Consider the following 15,706-nt stretch of genomic DNA (forward strand, 5'->3'; position numbering starts at 1 on the left):
GTCTTATTCCTGTCCTGCTGAAGAACTGATATACACTATAGGAGCATTTCATTCTTTGACGAAAAGGGAGACGTTTCCACCCAGTAGCCTTGAGGGGGGGGGGAAGTGGAAACCACAAGCGATGCAACATAGGATGTATTTTGGCACTCAGAGAAGACGGAAGAGCAATCTCAGCGTAGATATCAGACACAAGAGAGCTTATACTTCATTCTCTGAAAGGAAAATTTATACAGGCTTCTCGCAAGAGTAAAGAGCCATTTTGATAATAAAATGCTTAGTCCACTACACAGTATAAGATTATAAAGTATGGAAGATTTGGTTCAGAGACGAAAGTTTGGTAATATCGTATTTTCTACCTCTCCCCAAAAAATATTTGCTGATAGACAAAATGAAATTGTTAATCTTATGCTGTTTTGTCTTCTTCAATGTGATTGATATTTTGATGAATTGATTCGACGACTGATTTAAATGCTAATTCGTTCAAAGTAATTTTTTTTTCCTTTTCTCTATATCCTTGTTTTGTATTTCATTTGCTACACTCCTCCAGTATGTTTTTGTGTGCATAGTCACAAATATATTATTATTATTATTATTAATTATTTGATTTCACAAAAAGGTAAGTTTCTCAATGCTAGACCACTTGGCTTATGCCAAGAAATTATCACGCACTTAGGTCTGTTTCTGTCTGACTTAAAAATTTGTTCTTCTCTTTTTTAGTTCTTTCTCTTTATTTAGCTCTTTTTAAAACTAAATTTTTTTGTACTGCAAGATTGGTTCAGATTTAAACCAACATCAGTTCCAACTATTATAAAGGAACGCAAGACAGACTAACTTGAACTAAGATGTACAATAGGAATATTTAATTAAGCAACTTCGAATGCATAGTGAAAAAAATTAGAAGAAAATTTGATAAAAACTGGCATTTATTGAAAATGCCGATAAAAAAAAAGATCTCAGCCGATGGAAAACTCGATACCGTTGCAAGATTCAACGGTAACGTTGCAACGTCGCAGGAATCAAAACTCAATATCGTTGTAGGACTAAGCCTATTCAAAGACAAAAACTGGCACAGCAAGAGGTCACTTAATTTCAAGTTTAGCAACACCAACAGTAAGGCTTAACACTATTATCCACTTATTCTAATATACTAAACTACCTTTGTATATAACATGGAATGCCTGCAGAAGACGGAAGACACTATATTACAGCAAACAATACAACACCACCTATTTCAAAGACTAAATAAAATCATTTGTGAAGGTGAAAATAAATCTAAGAAAGAAACAGACATTTCGAAACGCTATTAGAAATACGTATATTCAGCTCACTAGGAATTTTCCAATCACATTTTAGTATTTTTTTCAATAGCTTCAAAATGATGTAACTAGACCTGCATTATACATAATTACCAACGCTGGCACTAATAGGTAAAAAAACTGTTTATGGGTTACAGTTTTTGGTGCATGTTAATACAAAACAGAGGAAAACCAAACATCAAGGGAGGGCTTAAGCTATTTCGGATATTAAACTAAAACCATTTGTGGTGATGAAAATGAGTCAGTCCATCAATTCATAGCTTGACGGCCCTACCACAAAATACCACAAAACTAAAAGATATAAGAAATACACAGACATTTCTAAGCGTTATTAGAAATAAAATATCTAGGTTCACTAAAAGAATTTGCCAGTCACTTATTAATTTTTTTTTTAACATTATGTCGTATATTGGATATATGACAGTGGTACCGTCGAGTACCCCCCAGATAGAACCATCTGGTTTCATCTAGCCAAAACGCAGGAAACCAGTATGAAGAAAGAGCCAAAAAATGGAGAAGCATAAATACAAATTTGCCATAAAAACGGTTTAAATAGATATATTGCAAAGATCAATTTCAGTTCTAAATGCCTATGAATGTAATATGAATTACTTGAAGAAGACTGGAAATTGAAACCTATTATAGCAAACAATACAACGCCACCTATTTCCATCATTAAATTAAGATGATTTTGGAATGAAATTAATCAGTACAGAGCTTAGTGACAGAAGCTAAAAATTCTAGAAGATAAAGAAATACAACGATACTTCAAAAATAAGTTTTTTGTCAATATTTCCAACAACAAGTAAAACCAAATGGTAAGATATTTAGATGACTGATGATAGAGAGGAATTTGGGAGGATTAATATCCAGCCACTGTGTAAGTGGTACTGGTCTAGGTTAGGCTAGGCTAGGTCTAGGCTAGGGATAACGATAATTAAATCTAAAACGACCAAACGATAGAACGAACAAAATTTGATCAGTAAACGTCCATTCAAAAAGTACAGCATTGCTCTTGAATTTGTTTCTTCTTACATTTTCCAAAACTTGTTTTTGACTTGCGAGAATATGAAGATAACAATCTTGTTTTACGACATTTTTTGAATTCCAACCCAAACATTGATTCAAAATAATATAAAGACACTGTTCCGTACAATTGCAAAATAAACTTTAATTCTATGGCTATAAGCGATTTTACCCAAAAAATATATATATTTTTTGACACATCTTACCCAAATGACTATTTTTGTGTAATTCTTGTGCAAATAACCTTCCTTCCTAATCCTCAACTTTACCTACAGGTAATAAAAAATTCCAGAACATTTAATTCGCAAAAAGCTAACAATTCATTTTTTTCTGGTCTCATAGCTTCTATAAAAAAAAAAAAAAAAAAAAAAAAAAAAAAAAAAAAAAAAAAAAAAAAAAAAAAAAATCATCGGAGCTCATGCAAAGGAAAAATTTACAGGAAGAGGTAATACCCAACAGTCAGTTTTCAGGCCTGAATATCCTAAATCCTCCAAGCAGGATTAGCGTCTTTCGAGACAATCTTAAGGGCCCCCTCTAACTCCCTGCTTTCCTGACAGTGTATAGTATTGGTATTGTTAGTGACCTTCTCCTGTCCACACACTCATAACGTAAAGCGCACTTTTATAAGACACAACTCTCTTGACCAGAATTATAATCCTCCTTAGATTTTTGTAAGGGTTCCAACAAGGATATAAGAGTCATCTTCCTAAGATTGGCTTTTTGAACAATTCTCCAGAAAGATCTGGCTATATTTAAAATCGTTCTGAAGCATCAGGACCTATTACTTTCTCATTAGTAAACATAATGACTCTCCCCCCACTTCTTACAAAATTTTGGCTCAGTTTACGCTTGATAAAAAACATTAAGAAAAAAGTCACCATGGTAATACGATAAAAGTAAAAACACAGCTGAAGTTCAGGGGCACATACCTTCTCCACGCAAATAACATTCTTTTTCCTTCTCTGTCTCGATTATTAGAGGGTTAATAATAGCAGAGCCTTTATTAAGCGGGTCACGTGCAACCAAGACGAAAGTTCCATTAGTGACAGTATGCCATTCTCCAGATTCTAGTTGCTGATCAACCTCGAGGCTGGCTTCAAGTGATGACGTCCCAACCCAAGTTACATGTCCACGGAGACGAATATCAAAATCTGGCTGAAAATGTGATAATTTTAAAATAAGGTGTAGGTTTACAACAATATTAAACGGCTACCATTTTCAAAATCCAACGGAAACGTCTCTATTCTAATATTTTGTAATTAATGAGTAATGAACTTATGTATGACTTTAAATAAGTTTTTTTAATACACAACATAACGGAAATATTCTTAATGTAGTAGGCCAGTACTAGCCTTGCGTTTAATAAAGTTATTGCAATTAATATTTTAATTACGACAATTAATTGCAATAACTACATTTGAACTGCTTCGGATTTTGCTGCTTCGGAAGGCTATTTGGAGATTTGTCATCTACTACTTTCAAAAGGTGCCACTGTAGATGCAAAGGCAATGTGGAGATATGTCGACTACTAGTTTCAAAAGGTGCCACTGTAGATGCCTTAGCTTCTAATATTTGTTATTCTCGGTCTATTCTAATCTTTTGTAACTGATGAGTAATGAACTTATGTATGACTTTAAATAAGTTTTTTTTAATACAAAACATAACGGAAATATTCTTATTTCTAGCCTTGCGTTTAATAAAGTTATTGCAATTAATTTTTTATTTTTGGCGTTCAATGGGCAATTATAATTATTGATTTGCGATCAAAAGTATTATTGAAACCTACTGCAATTATTTATCTTGACATATCTATCAGCTCAGTTAGCAATATTGCTAGCAATATCAGTTCAGCTAGCAATATTCAGCTAGCTGATATATCTATCAGCTAGCAATATTGTTGGCTAGCTTCAAATGTTCTATGATTTTTTATTTATTACAATAATGCAATGACTTACACTAAGTTATTGCAATTAATTGCAATAAGCTCTGTTGAACGCGGGGCCGGTTGTGTTCCAGGACAAATCTTTAATTTATGATTTCACAGCCACTTATTTATGCGCTTTTTGATTAGGATGCTGTAATCCACTTTTCTATTCACAGATTTTCAACAAAATGCACACGTTTTGATTTTATTCGGGGGGTGGGCTACTTAGCTCCTCTACTACTAGTAAAGAGGGATATAAAAATACTAACGTATTTACATACACCAGCATTCTAGATGTAATTTTGAATGAATGGTACGAATTTTTTCCTGTTTAAGATTCCTTTTGACATCGTTAATCATAGCAGAAACTCTTATAATCTGCATAACTTTGGTTTTTGCCCAATGCTTCTAGAAAGAATTCCAATTTTTCACTTTTGGATGTTCCTGGACTACTGACTACATTGTTTGAAAATTTCAGCTTGATCAGAGAAAAAGTAATATATTCTCCAAAGAGTAGACCTGAAAATTTTCAAATCCAAAATTTTTTTTTCTCTGATTAGGTTGAAATTTCAATGGAATGTAGCCTGTAAATAAGGGTATATTGAACACGTGCATAAAAATAGACGTTCCTCCGCTTTTTCTCTGATGGGTAAGATCTCCATGTTCAATAGTGGTGAACGCTAGCCCAATCACGATATTATTGACAGTCTTACTCACTGTCTTTGACTGCGTCTGAAATATTCCTATTTCCTCTAAGAGACACGCAATTTCTTTCCTGTGTTTTATATGTATGTTCATTCACAATGACAGCATAGGATCTACGAATTCTTCCAGCTTTTCTAAAAGTGTTTTCTTAAGCGGCGTTCACATGATTGTATAGCTAGAATCCCATGTTTCTGGTCAGAAATCAATGTCTAGAAATCTACCATTCACAAGTAAAATTTGGTGCTTGGCTAGACAAGTTAAAGCTAAGCATCCAGTTTTAGACTCTAGAACTCAAAGTCTGGGATTTTTGACGGCAGCCATCAGAATGTGTCAATTTCCACTATTTTCATCATCTATGTTTACATTTTTAAGTTGAAATTTAATTGTTTTCTCATTGTTTTTTTTTATTTTAGGCAAATATGCAACACCAGACATAATAGAGAAGCACACTAAGGCAATAGTCTGGCTTGTCTCATCTATTATCTTGTGATAATCAAAACAGGGATTACAATTTTAAAAGTTTTACCCACGAAAGCTCTTTTGATTGGCTACAAATGACAACTGTAATCCATTTGAAACTAAATTTGTAGTTTCAGCTAAGTACTGAAATCTTCTTGGGAACGGTAGTTTCTTAGACATTGATTTCTGGCCAGATACGTGTCTAGACATGAGATTCTACCTAGATACGCATGTTTGCAACTTTTCAAATCCCAGCAGCCCGTTTTCTTACTTTCTATTACTTTTAAGAAGATCGGTTAATACCGTAACATTTGATGCATTACCTTGTTCATTATTAATTTTGTTGGACAGATACCACTATAAGCAGATACCAATTCATATGCTCGAATCTAACTATGGATTTGTAAAACAATGTGGCATAGTCCGTTTTTTGGCAAAGCACAGCACTCAGTACCACTCCCCGCCCTTATTTCCTTAGCTGATCCACTCCTTTTCCTCGAAGTCAGGAATTGACAGGAGTCAAATTTTGCTTAACTGATTTCCTTATCTGATCCGCTCCTTTTCCTCAAAGTCAGGTATTGACAGGAGTCAGATTTTGCTTAACTAATCCACTCCTTTTCCTCGAAGTCAGGCACTGACAGGAATCGGATTTTGCTTAACTGATTTCCTTAACTGATCCACTCCTTTTCCTCGAAGTCAGGTATTGACAGGAGTGGAATTTTGCTTAACTGATTTCCTTAACTGATCCACTCCTTTCCCTCGAAGTCAGGTATTGACAGGAGTCAGATTTTGCTTAACTGATTTTCTTAACTGATCCACTCCTTTTCCTCGAAGTCAGGTATTGACAATAGTCGAATTTTGTTTTAACAGCCGAAGTTCATGTTCGCCGATGGAAAAGAAAAACAAAATCTTCATATGGGGAATAATTAGTCCACTTTTGCTCAGCACAAAGATGAAATTTCGTTTATCAGTTGTCACAGTATTCTTTGAAACAAATAAAAGTTATGTTTTAAAATACGTAATACTGGTACAATTCTAAATAGCTATTCAAAGGAATCTTATTTTTTAGATTTAAAAAAAGTTACCATCTCCTGTTAAAGGTTACCTCTAGTGTTTATTCGTCACATATGGTGCATTCCTTAAATATTGATTGTTATTTAGCCAAACGCAGCGTATTCAGAACTCTTTCTATTAGTAGAGGGATCCTTTTCAGAGGTAGCTGAATCAACATAGGTAAATGTACTCTAGACAGTCACAGTAGATTTACAAAATATGTTTGAATGATGTAAAAAAGAAATCATTGTAAAAAAGGTGTGAAAAGCTTTTTCACACTTTTTTGGTGCAAGTTAAATATTTTCGACTATTAAAACTTGGGACAAATGGGAAATAAATGATATAAAAAAACGGAGCTCATGTATTTGAACTTCAACATAAAATAGGTCTTTATTAACCTGAATTTGGGCCAATTCGGAAGAAAATGTTGTTTTTATTTAAACTGAGCAAAAGTTTTTGTTATACTATTGGACTAGTGTCACTCTTTACTCGTAATAGAGGAGCTAAGTTGCCCACCCCCCGAAAAAGTCAAATGTGCATGTCTTAAATCATATAATGACTAAAAAAAACAATTTTTTTTCTCATAGTGGAGCCTCCAAAATAAATAGACCAATCCTAAAATAGAATCCTGCTCTTCCCTATGTATCAGCACATTAGTTTATCTATAGAAAAGTATTTCCAGGATGTAAAGAGGTAAGACGTGAGTTTCTACATCCAACTTTCTCATTTTCAGAAAAGGGAAAATGCAAGGGAAAACAGTTGCTCAAACAGAAATTTTTCCTCTTAAACAGGTGTTTTCAGTACTTCTGAAAAACAAAGGAAAATTAGATGATGTCTTCTGTTTTTACCTGCTTCTTTTTTCACACAAAAAAAAAATTCAAAATTCCATGCCAAATATGCATAAAAGCTGCATCCCACTTAGAGATGATCTAATAATCACTTACTAACGTTTACTGAAGAATTTGAAATTATGTTAACGTGTATGACATACCTTAACTCTATGTTGATTCGCAGTATACTTATTAGCAAAATTATTTAGTTACTTCAATTAGGCTTCGGAGGCAATTCTTTTGTTTTTAATTGACATCACCCAATTTTTGATCAAGTGAAAGCCTTATAAATCCTATATGCTTTTCAACAATCACTACCCCAAAACCTAATATTCGGGGGGGGGGGTATTTCAATGGAAGGGGTGACCATTTTCATCATACTTATTAATCGAACTGACTTACCCTCAACTCTACACCAAGGCAAGAACTCATCAAGTTTTCATCTACCCCCAATACCGGCTTTACGTTGTACCACAAACAGCATTTGCGCTACCTATTTACTAGGAAATAAACAAGAATATGCCATATTTTAAAGGATGTTTAATTTTAGAAAATACTTTTAAAACACTGAAAAGTAGAAAGCAATAAATGGTAAATAATATATAATAATATATATATATATAACAAAATTAAGTTATAATAATAAAATCATTAATAATAAATTTAATAACGAAAAGTAAAAAAAAAAAACAGTACGTACCTTAAGATCTTTTCCAAAATTTATCTGATCTACTAATGCGGTGACGATACTGTATGGACTTGGGTCTTCAGGTCGCTGTTTTGGGTTTTTAACATGTTTGTAGCAAAGCCAAACTACGCAAAAGAATCAAGACTAATTTTAGAAAATGTAACTGACTTTGATAAAATTGTAGGGCAGAAAATATCAACGGTAAATGGCACACTAGAAACTTATTATAGACTCATACTATCACAAACTCAACACAACGTTAAGTCACTTCAAACCAACAGACTGGGAGAATTCCTCCTCGACCAACTCGCGCTGAAAGCTCTACTTTCTATCGTTCCCTGAAGATTTGGGGCATTTTTCATTATTCTAACTCATCCCTCCTTAATCCAGGGCATTTAGCGGTTTTTTATTTTTAATTAAACGTTTTTTTCATCAAAGGCTTTTTTACTGCTTGTAATGGCTATCTATGCTTTGTATAAAATATACATTGGATTGAATAAACTGAGCTGAACAAATTTAACTGAATTTAAAAAAAAATGGTTGTTACTTTTATGTCAATTCAAAAAACTTTTTCCATAAAGTAAGATTTTAAAAGGAACATAAAAATCTTCATTAAAACAAAATTGAGCAAAATAAAGTCCAATAATCTGCCAAGCCTAAAAATACAATAGATTCCCATCAATAAATAAATGAAACTCAAAACGAGCAGGAATTCACATGAGTAAAGATTATAGCCCTTATGCCTTTTCAAGACAAGAACATAATTTGTGGTTTACTAAAAAAAAGAAAAAAAAAGAAAAATGTTTGTTTTCAGTAACTACAATAGTCAAACTCAAAACGAGCAGAAATTCACGTGAGTAGAGATTATCTCTACTTATGCCTATACCCTTATGCCTCTCCAAGACCAGAACATAATTTGCGGTTTACTAAAAAAAAAAAAAAAAAAAAAAAAAAAAAAAAAAAAAAAAAAAAAAAAAAAAAAAAAAAAAAAAAAAAAAAAGGTGGATTGATATTTATCCCTTGAAGTCTGAATAATTTTTGATGTATTAAAGATAAAAATGTGAAAACACGAAATATATTTTGTTTCCAGTAAAATCCAAATTAAGTTCTGATCTTGAGAAGGCATGGGAATTGTCAGCCCTACTCGTGTAAATTTCTGCTCGTTTTCGGTTTCATTTATTTATTAATGGTGATTTGAATGCTATAATTGTTATATATTATACTAAATGTTATACTATTTTGAACACAATGGCTATCTCAAACTTTCAATAGAATTTCCTATTTCCAATCGAATGAGCCCCTTCCAAAGTTTATATGACCACCCCTTCCATTAAAATGTTATAGTTTCAGAATGGGAAACTAGTGTAACTTACAACCCTTGCCCTGAGGGCTGCGGGGCAGGAGGTTGTTATCCCCAAAGACATAATTACTCGACGTTTAAATTCTGCTGAACAAAATGGCTACCTCAAAATTCTGATTGAATGTGTTTGGGAAAATGAAAGGCGTGTGGGGGGCTGGTTGCCCTCCAATCACTTAGAATTTTCACAATCACTTGGAACTCCAAGGGCATTAGATCTTTCAATTTCGAACCGAATTAGCTCTGTTCGAAGTTTCTACGACGAAGCCTTCTATACGAAGCGCCTTAGTCAGAGCCCCCCCCCAAAAAAAAAAATAACAACAAACATTGTGCCCACATCGCTCTTTACTAAGGCAGCACCTGCCTATGATAATAATGCATAAACTTGTTCAAGAAGAAAATGTTCTAAGAGTTTCCTATGATTTTTGTTTCTTTCCTACGTCGACTGATATTTTTAAAATGCTCTCAGCTGTTCAGAAAAATCATGAGAAAATTTCTCATGAGTTCAGAAAAAAATGAGAGTTACCTACTCAAAAAATTGAAATGTCCAGGAAATTTGTTCAAAATCAGATAACTATAATTGCGAAAGTGTAGTCACAACATACAGATGCATTATACTACTGTATTAAAACTGTTCTACAGATTAAAAGTTTTGAAAATGAGGGAACTTTCAACATTTTAATCAAAGCTATAAAAAAAATCAAAGAAAATCATAAAAAAAAACGATGAACTACGCTTAAAACACTCACAGCTGAAAAGGGGCATCTCAGGGGTTACTACCATGCGGTTTAAAATTATTCAGCCACTCAAGGACTGAACTGAATATAATTTCATGTAACATCACAAGTCTTCTCAATATCAAATAGTTCTGCTAAAGTTTCAAACACTTCGTAAAGTGGCTAAAGTTCCGTAAAAAAACAAAAAAAAAACAAAAAAAAAAAAAAAACACGATGAAATAGAAATCGCATAAGTAGAACAAAAATAGCTACAGTGCAGGTTAGACTTTGAATTTATTATACATACGTTCAAGTATCTTCTACTACAGACAGATTTATAAATTGTAGATTTAGCTTTAGCTTTGGGGTCTTTTAGAGGCTTGCCTTTAATAACTATTTTTTGTGTGTGTGTGTGTATTTTTTCCCTCTTAAGTAAGAAACCGAACGTTTTTTCGGGACAAGTTCCTTTTTTACGGTCATTTTTAAATCGAGAAGGGAAGTTTAATCCAGAGGTCTATTACATTTTTCTAGTTCCACTTCCTTTCAATTTCACAATCTGATTTCCGCCCTCTCCCTTCTTTTTAGAAGAGCCTATGAATCATGATAAACAATTCCATAGATATTCTATCGAAAATCAACACAAAAATCCTCTTTCACGTCTCTGGGGGTGATTGCATCCCTAGTTGCATTCCCTGGTGAAAAAAGTGCAGCTGCCCGATACAATATTCATTATATTTTCTAGAAATTAAATTCTTTAATAAAATTTATCACCCAAGTAACACAAGTATATCAATAGGTAAAAGGTAAAGGATACAGCATTAGACTTTACAGTCCGTACCGGCGGTGCTGATCTCCGTTTCTTGGCCCTTCAGCCAGGAAGTGCAATTTCCTTTTTTTTTTCAAAGATCGGAGTAATCATTTACGAAGAATAGATTTTCGAAAAATTGTCTATAAAAGAAGGCAAATAATGATTGTTTATTTTTTAAATAAAATAAACAAATTAAATTGTTCAAACTGTATAAACAATAAATTGTTTATTTTATTTTTTGATATCAATGCATACATTCGAGAAATTTACAATGAGAGATCTAGCAAATTTTACAGTAAAGAGACTGTGACACTATCCCTCCACGGAGAGGACACTATGAAGAGGGCTAACATGCTCAAATATCACAATTTTATGGTATATACAGCACTTTTAAACCTTTTTCAGAGGGAAAGGGTAGGAATTCACTTTTTTCATATTATTTACTTTAGTCGCTTTTAGCTCGTAGGTCCATTTTATAATATTTGGGACAATATCTACCTAGTGCATTACATTTTAACCTAAGGTTATCGTGACTTGCCGCTGTTTGAGTTTGCTTTTTATTTTTCGGTATTGGACCCTGTGGTAGCATAGCGGTCTGATGCTCTGCTTGGCAATACGAGACCCAGGGATCGATCCCCACTGCAGCAAGCTAGAGCGACAGGCTCACTGCTTGTCTTATTAAAAACACCCAACAACTGGAACGTCAATTCGACGACTTATGCATCAGTAATAACTATGGCGGATCTTTATCCTTCCATCCTAATGGTAAAACATTTATTTACTTGTTTACATTCTCATTCTTTCAGAAGCTAACTACAATTATAAATCCCAAAGATACCTGCAAATACGTCAAGATCTTCTAAAAGACGGCCAACTCGGACAGTATTATGATATGTCCGATAGCGTTCACGTAGATAAATATCCGACGCAAGTGGTACAATGGCAGAGTCATAACTATCCTGTAAAATAATTACTTAAGGCCGTGATTAAGTGAACTGATGGAACTCGAAAATTCCGTGTTGAAATCGAAAATTTATATTTAAAAAGTACTCAAGTATTCATTGGCGGAAGATACCGCTTTTAATATCAGGCCGTAGCTTCTTGAAGATGCTACAAAATGTTTGCGATGATTTTGCTCTATTTCCGGTAATTGCTCAGAAATCTTAGAAAATGTCTCGCTCTTTTCACAAGTGTACTTACTCTATGAAGGATATTGCTTTTAGAACAAAATCGGTAATATCATGAGCAGAAGACAGTAATCTGTAAGATGATTGCAACCACTTTTCGATGTATTTTCTTGTTTTCAAAGAGTCCCATAGAATATTTTCAGCTACCTGAAATTTTTAAAAGTTTTTTGCCAGAAAGAATCGCTTCAGATCGCAGATAACACCCCTAGAGACCAGATTGAAAAGCTGGTATAATTAACCTGCTATTCCCACCAATGAATAAGTGCTATTTGAAGGGTTTTTGACAATCGACGGTCTCTAGAGAATTGAGAGACAGAAGGCTACCCTAACTTTGATTTTGAACCTCGATGTTTTCAAGATCACTTAATCACGGCCTTAGAAAATTGATTTTAAACCTATACTCTCATAACTAGACAAATGCACTTTAAATCTACACCAAACCGTATTTTAGATAATTATAATAGCAGTGATAGACATTAATATATTCTAAGATCACACTGGCTATAGATGGAGTATGAAAAACAAGAAAAAAATAATAAATGAATAGTGGACAGAAAAAAAAATCAAAAATGACAAAAGTAGATATTTTGGCAAGGACCTCTGCCAAAATGTCTTCAGTGCTCAAAAAAAAAGGAAGAAAAACTAACCTTTTGAAGTAAACTATAATAGAGCAGAAGAAACACTCCCAAAGTTCACACACTACAGTAAGCAACAATGTGGCGATATTTTATAGACTTTCAAAATCATTATCGTGCTCTTCTAAGTAACGTGTCTTAACTGAGTGTGATTCAAGGAGAAAAACTTGGCTTGAAGAAAATTTCTTCTTTTTCTAATTTTATGACAATTAGGAACGGCATTCTCGATAGGATTTACGAGAAACCAGACGAAGAGACTGTCATAGAAGAAGTAAAAAGCATAAAAAAATGTAGCATGCACACTTTTGTGAGCTATATAGCCTTATCCGCCCTCCACAAAAAAAATATGAAAGTCACAATCCGATCACATGGTGATTGGCTGGAAGTTACCGACACTAGTCATTACATCAAGTAAAAATGTGGCGTAAAAATGGACTGCAGACTTACAAAGATTTGCTATGTGGAAATACAATATAAGATAGAAAAATCATTGCGAAACACAAGCACGTAAACACCCACCATGCACTGACAAGAATGGTAGGATTCTCCAGGAAAACGTGACATAATAAGGAAGCCCTGGAGAGAAACCCGGAATACACTTTAGAAAACCTTAGCCAACAGCATGAGAGAAAATGTGCATGGAGAATCCCACCCAGAATGGTGGGATTCTCCAGAAGAACGTGACACAATAAGGAAGCCCTGGAGAGTAGCCCAGAACACACCTTAGAAAACCTTAGCAAATAGCATGAGAGAAAAAGTGCACAGAGTTCATGAAAACCTATGCTGTCTATCGTCAATATAAAGTAACATGTCTATGTAGAATTACCAGCATTCTCCTAGACGGCAGTTCTGACTGTTTCTTTGGCAGTATCTGTAGAAGATGTTCTCGCTCATTCTTTTCTGGCTCATATGCAACTTGCTTCTTTACAAGCTTAGAAAACTTCAAAATCACTAGAAGAAATAAAGAAAATAATGAAAAAAGACATATTATCTGCTAACTATCTATTAAAGAAAAGACTAAAATGTAAATCCATAAAATAGCTGTCTGTGCCAATGCTCCCGATGTCCCAGTAACCTCAGCTGTCAGAAGTTTTGTTTGTAAAAATGAAGACGCCCCCTGACTACTGAAAAGTTCTTTTAGAAAAGAAAAAACTAGTTTTCCTATTTAAAGGGCGATTAAAAAAGGAAATCAAATTTAGGAGTGTTTCATTATGTTTCCCTGAGAATACATGGCAAAAAGGACACATAACACGACTGATCGAATATCTACAATGTGACAAAGGGGGATTCTAGCAACAAAAATATGGAATTTCTTGACTAGGACTATCTTAATATGTATGACACTTTTCAAGCAAGAAGGAGTAGCTACCAGCCTAGGATAACAGCCTAGGATAATTACCACATTTTTCATGAGACCTAAGGCTTGTGGCCCGTTTAATAATACATGTCAGTAATAGTGTTCGTGGCTAGTTTCTAAGCCATTTGTTGGCTTGTTGTGCCTATGTGAATTATTAACAAAAAAAACAACTGGTTTTTACACAGTTAAATGTGGTCTAGCCAACTAAACGAAACTAGGAATTTGCTGGACCAGTTTTATGCAGCATTGCTCAGCACCAGTGTGAAGCAATGGCTGAAAAGATAACAGAACATGCTAAAGTTACCAAACCCATATGCGGAAGACATACAGAAAAAAAGTATTCGAAAGATAAACACCCTATTAAAATGTACTGTAACAGATAGATAATAATTGTAGGACAGCAAGCATCCTTTCATGAGGAAACCTACCTAAAAGCATTTTGTCCATTTTTGGTCAAAATCGGAAATGCCCTTGTATCCAGGAGTTTCGAGAACTTAGCCAGATAAATGAAAATATTACAAATCTTTACTAAAAATACCCTTTTTGGATCACTTCAATTAGGAACAAGTCGGAATGAAAACACGTAAGGGGGAGCATGACTGAAGGTTTGAGTAAAATTTGATGGATGAGGAGCGTCCACGCCAATATTGGCCTCAAGCACCTTAGTAGCGGGATGAGTTATTCGTAATATTGCCACTAATAATCTGCTATGTTAATTCACCCAATTAAGAACGCCCGTTTTTACTGTCCTATGACTTATTTGTTTTTTGTGATTCCACAACATGAAATATAGAACATAGCATTATCTGTAACGAGAAGTTCCAAAACTGGTGAGTATAAAATTAACGTGACTTAAGTTGAGAAACAAAGCAGCTTTTAAGACATTGGCTTCCAAAGTAAACTAACCAAGATAAAATTCGTTACCTTCGTTTATAATTGGATAAGACTTAGAGATACTTATAGGACTAAGTGGAATATTTTCCACTAGAAGTGATGAACAATAAACATAATAAAATTTGGCAACATCGGTTCAGAAAACATATGAAAGGAATATATTAGATACAGCAGGAGCCCTTCCCTAACTGCAGCAATATCTTGGCCGAAGTTTTCATCAACCTTAAGTATGCTTACTCGTAATTAAGTAAAACACCAGAAAGCGCCCATCTCTTGGTTCTGAAGGAAAATCGATAAAATAACTTAAGCTCCGTTTTCAGGCAACTCACATGCAACACGAGGTTCAACACGGGTTGTGCAGATTATCGTTTTGAGTGCTGTGTTCAACCCAGATTTAGGTCTTCTCAAAACCCGTGTTCCCGCCATGCTATTTTGGCGCATTACCATAAGAACCTACGTCTAGCATGCTTGGAACTAGTGAGATGAAAACGCTTTAAAGTGTGACTAGTTGAACACGGAGAAACTGAAAACGATTTTTATCGAACCCTCTCAAAACACGCTTCAAAACCCAGTCCCTGAAAACATAACTTTATTAGTTTTCCATTGTTTTTTGTTTACTAAATTGATTATTAAGAGATTCCACCAAAAACTTTTGATAAAATAAACCTCTTTTTTTCAAAAATATACACTTGTCAAACATAAATAAACTTAAAACTCGTCGCCAAAGTAAGCAATATTAAGTTCTTTGGTA

General features: G+C 34.0%; 1 protein-coding gene across 4 annotated transcripts in view; it reads right to left on the reverse strand.

Moving 5' to 3' along the window:
- LOC136027551 (acyl-coenzyme A thioesterase 9, mitochondrial-like) overlaps positions 1-15,706 on the reverse strand; it is a 57,150-nt gene that overhangs the window by 15,597 nt on the left and 25,847 nt on the right. For all 4 annotated transcript variants that reach the window (XM_065704915.1, XM_065704916.1, XM_065704914.1 and 1 more), the window contains 4 exons: positions 13,531-13,655; positions 11,721-11,841; positions 8,014-8,126; positions 3,272-3,497 (listed from right to left, as the gene is read on the reverse strand). In XM_065704915.1, the coding sequence (XP_065560987.1) occupies positions 3,272-3,497; positions 8,014-8,126; positions 11,721-11,841; positions 13,531-13,655 (585 nt within the window). The remainder of the gene's footprint in view (positions 1-3,271; positions 3,498-8,013; positions 8,127-11,720; positions 11,842-13,530; positions 13,656-15,706) is intronic.

This window comes from Artemia franciscana, chromosome 5, assembly GCF_032884065.1.
Source record: "Artemia franciscana chromosome 5, ASM3288406v1, whole genome shotgun sequence".
Taxonomy (NCBI): Eukaryota; Metazoa; Arthropoda; class Branchiopoda; order Anostraca; family Artemiidae; genus Artemia; species Artemia franciscana.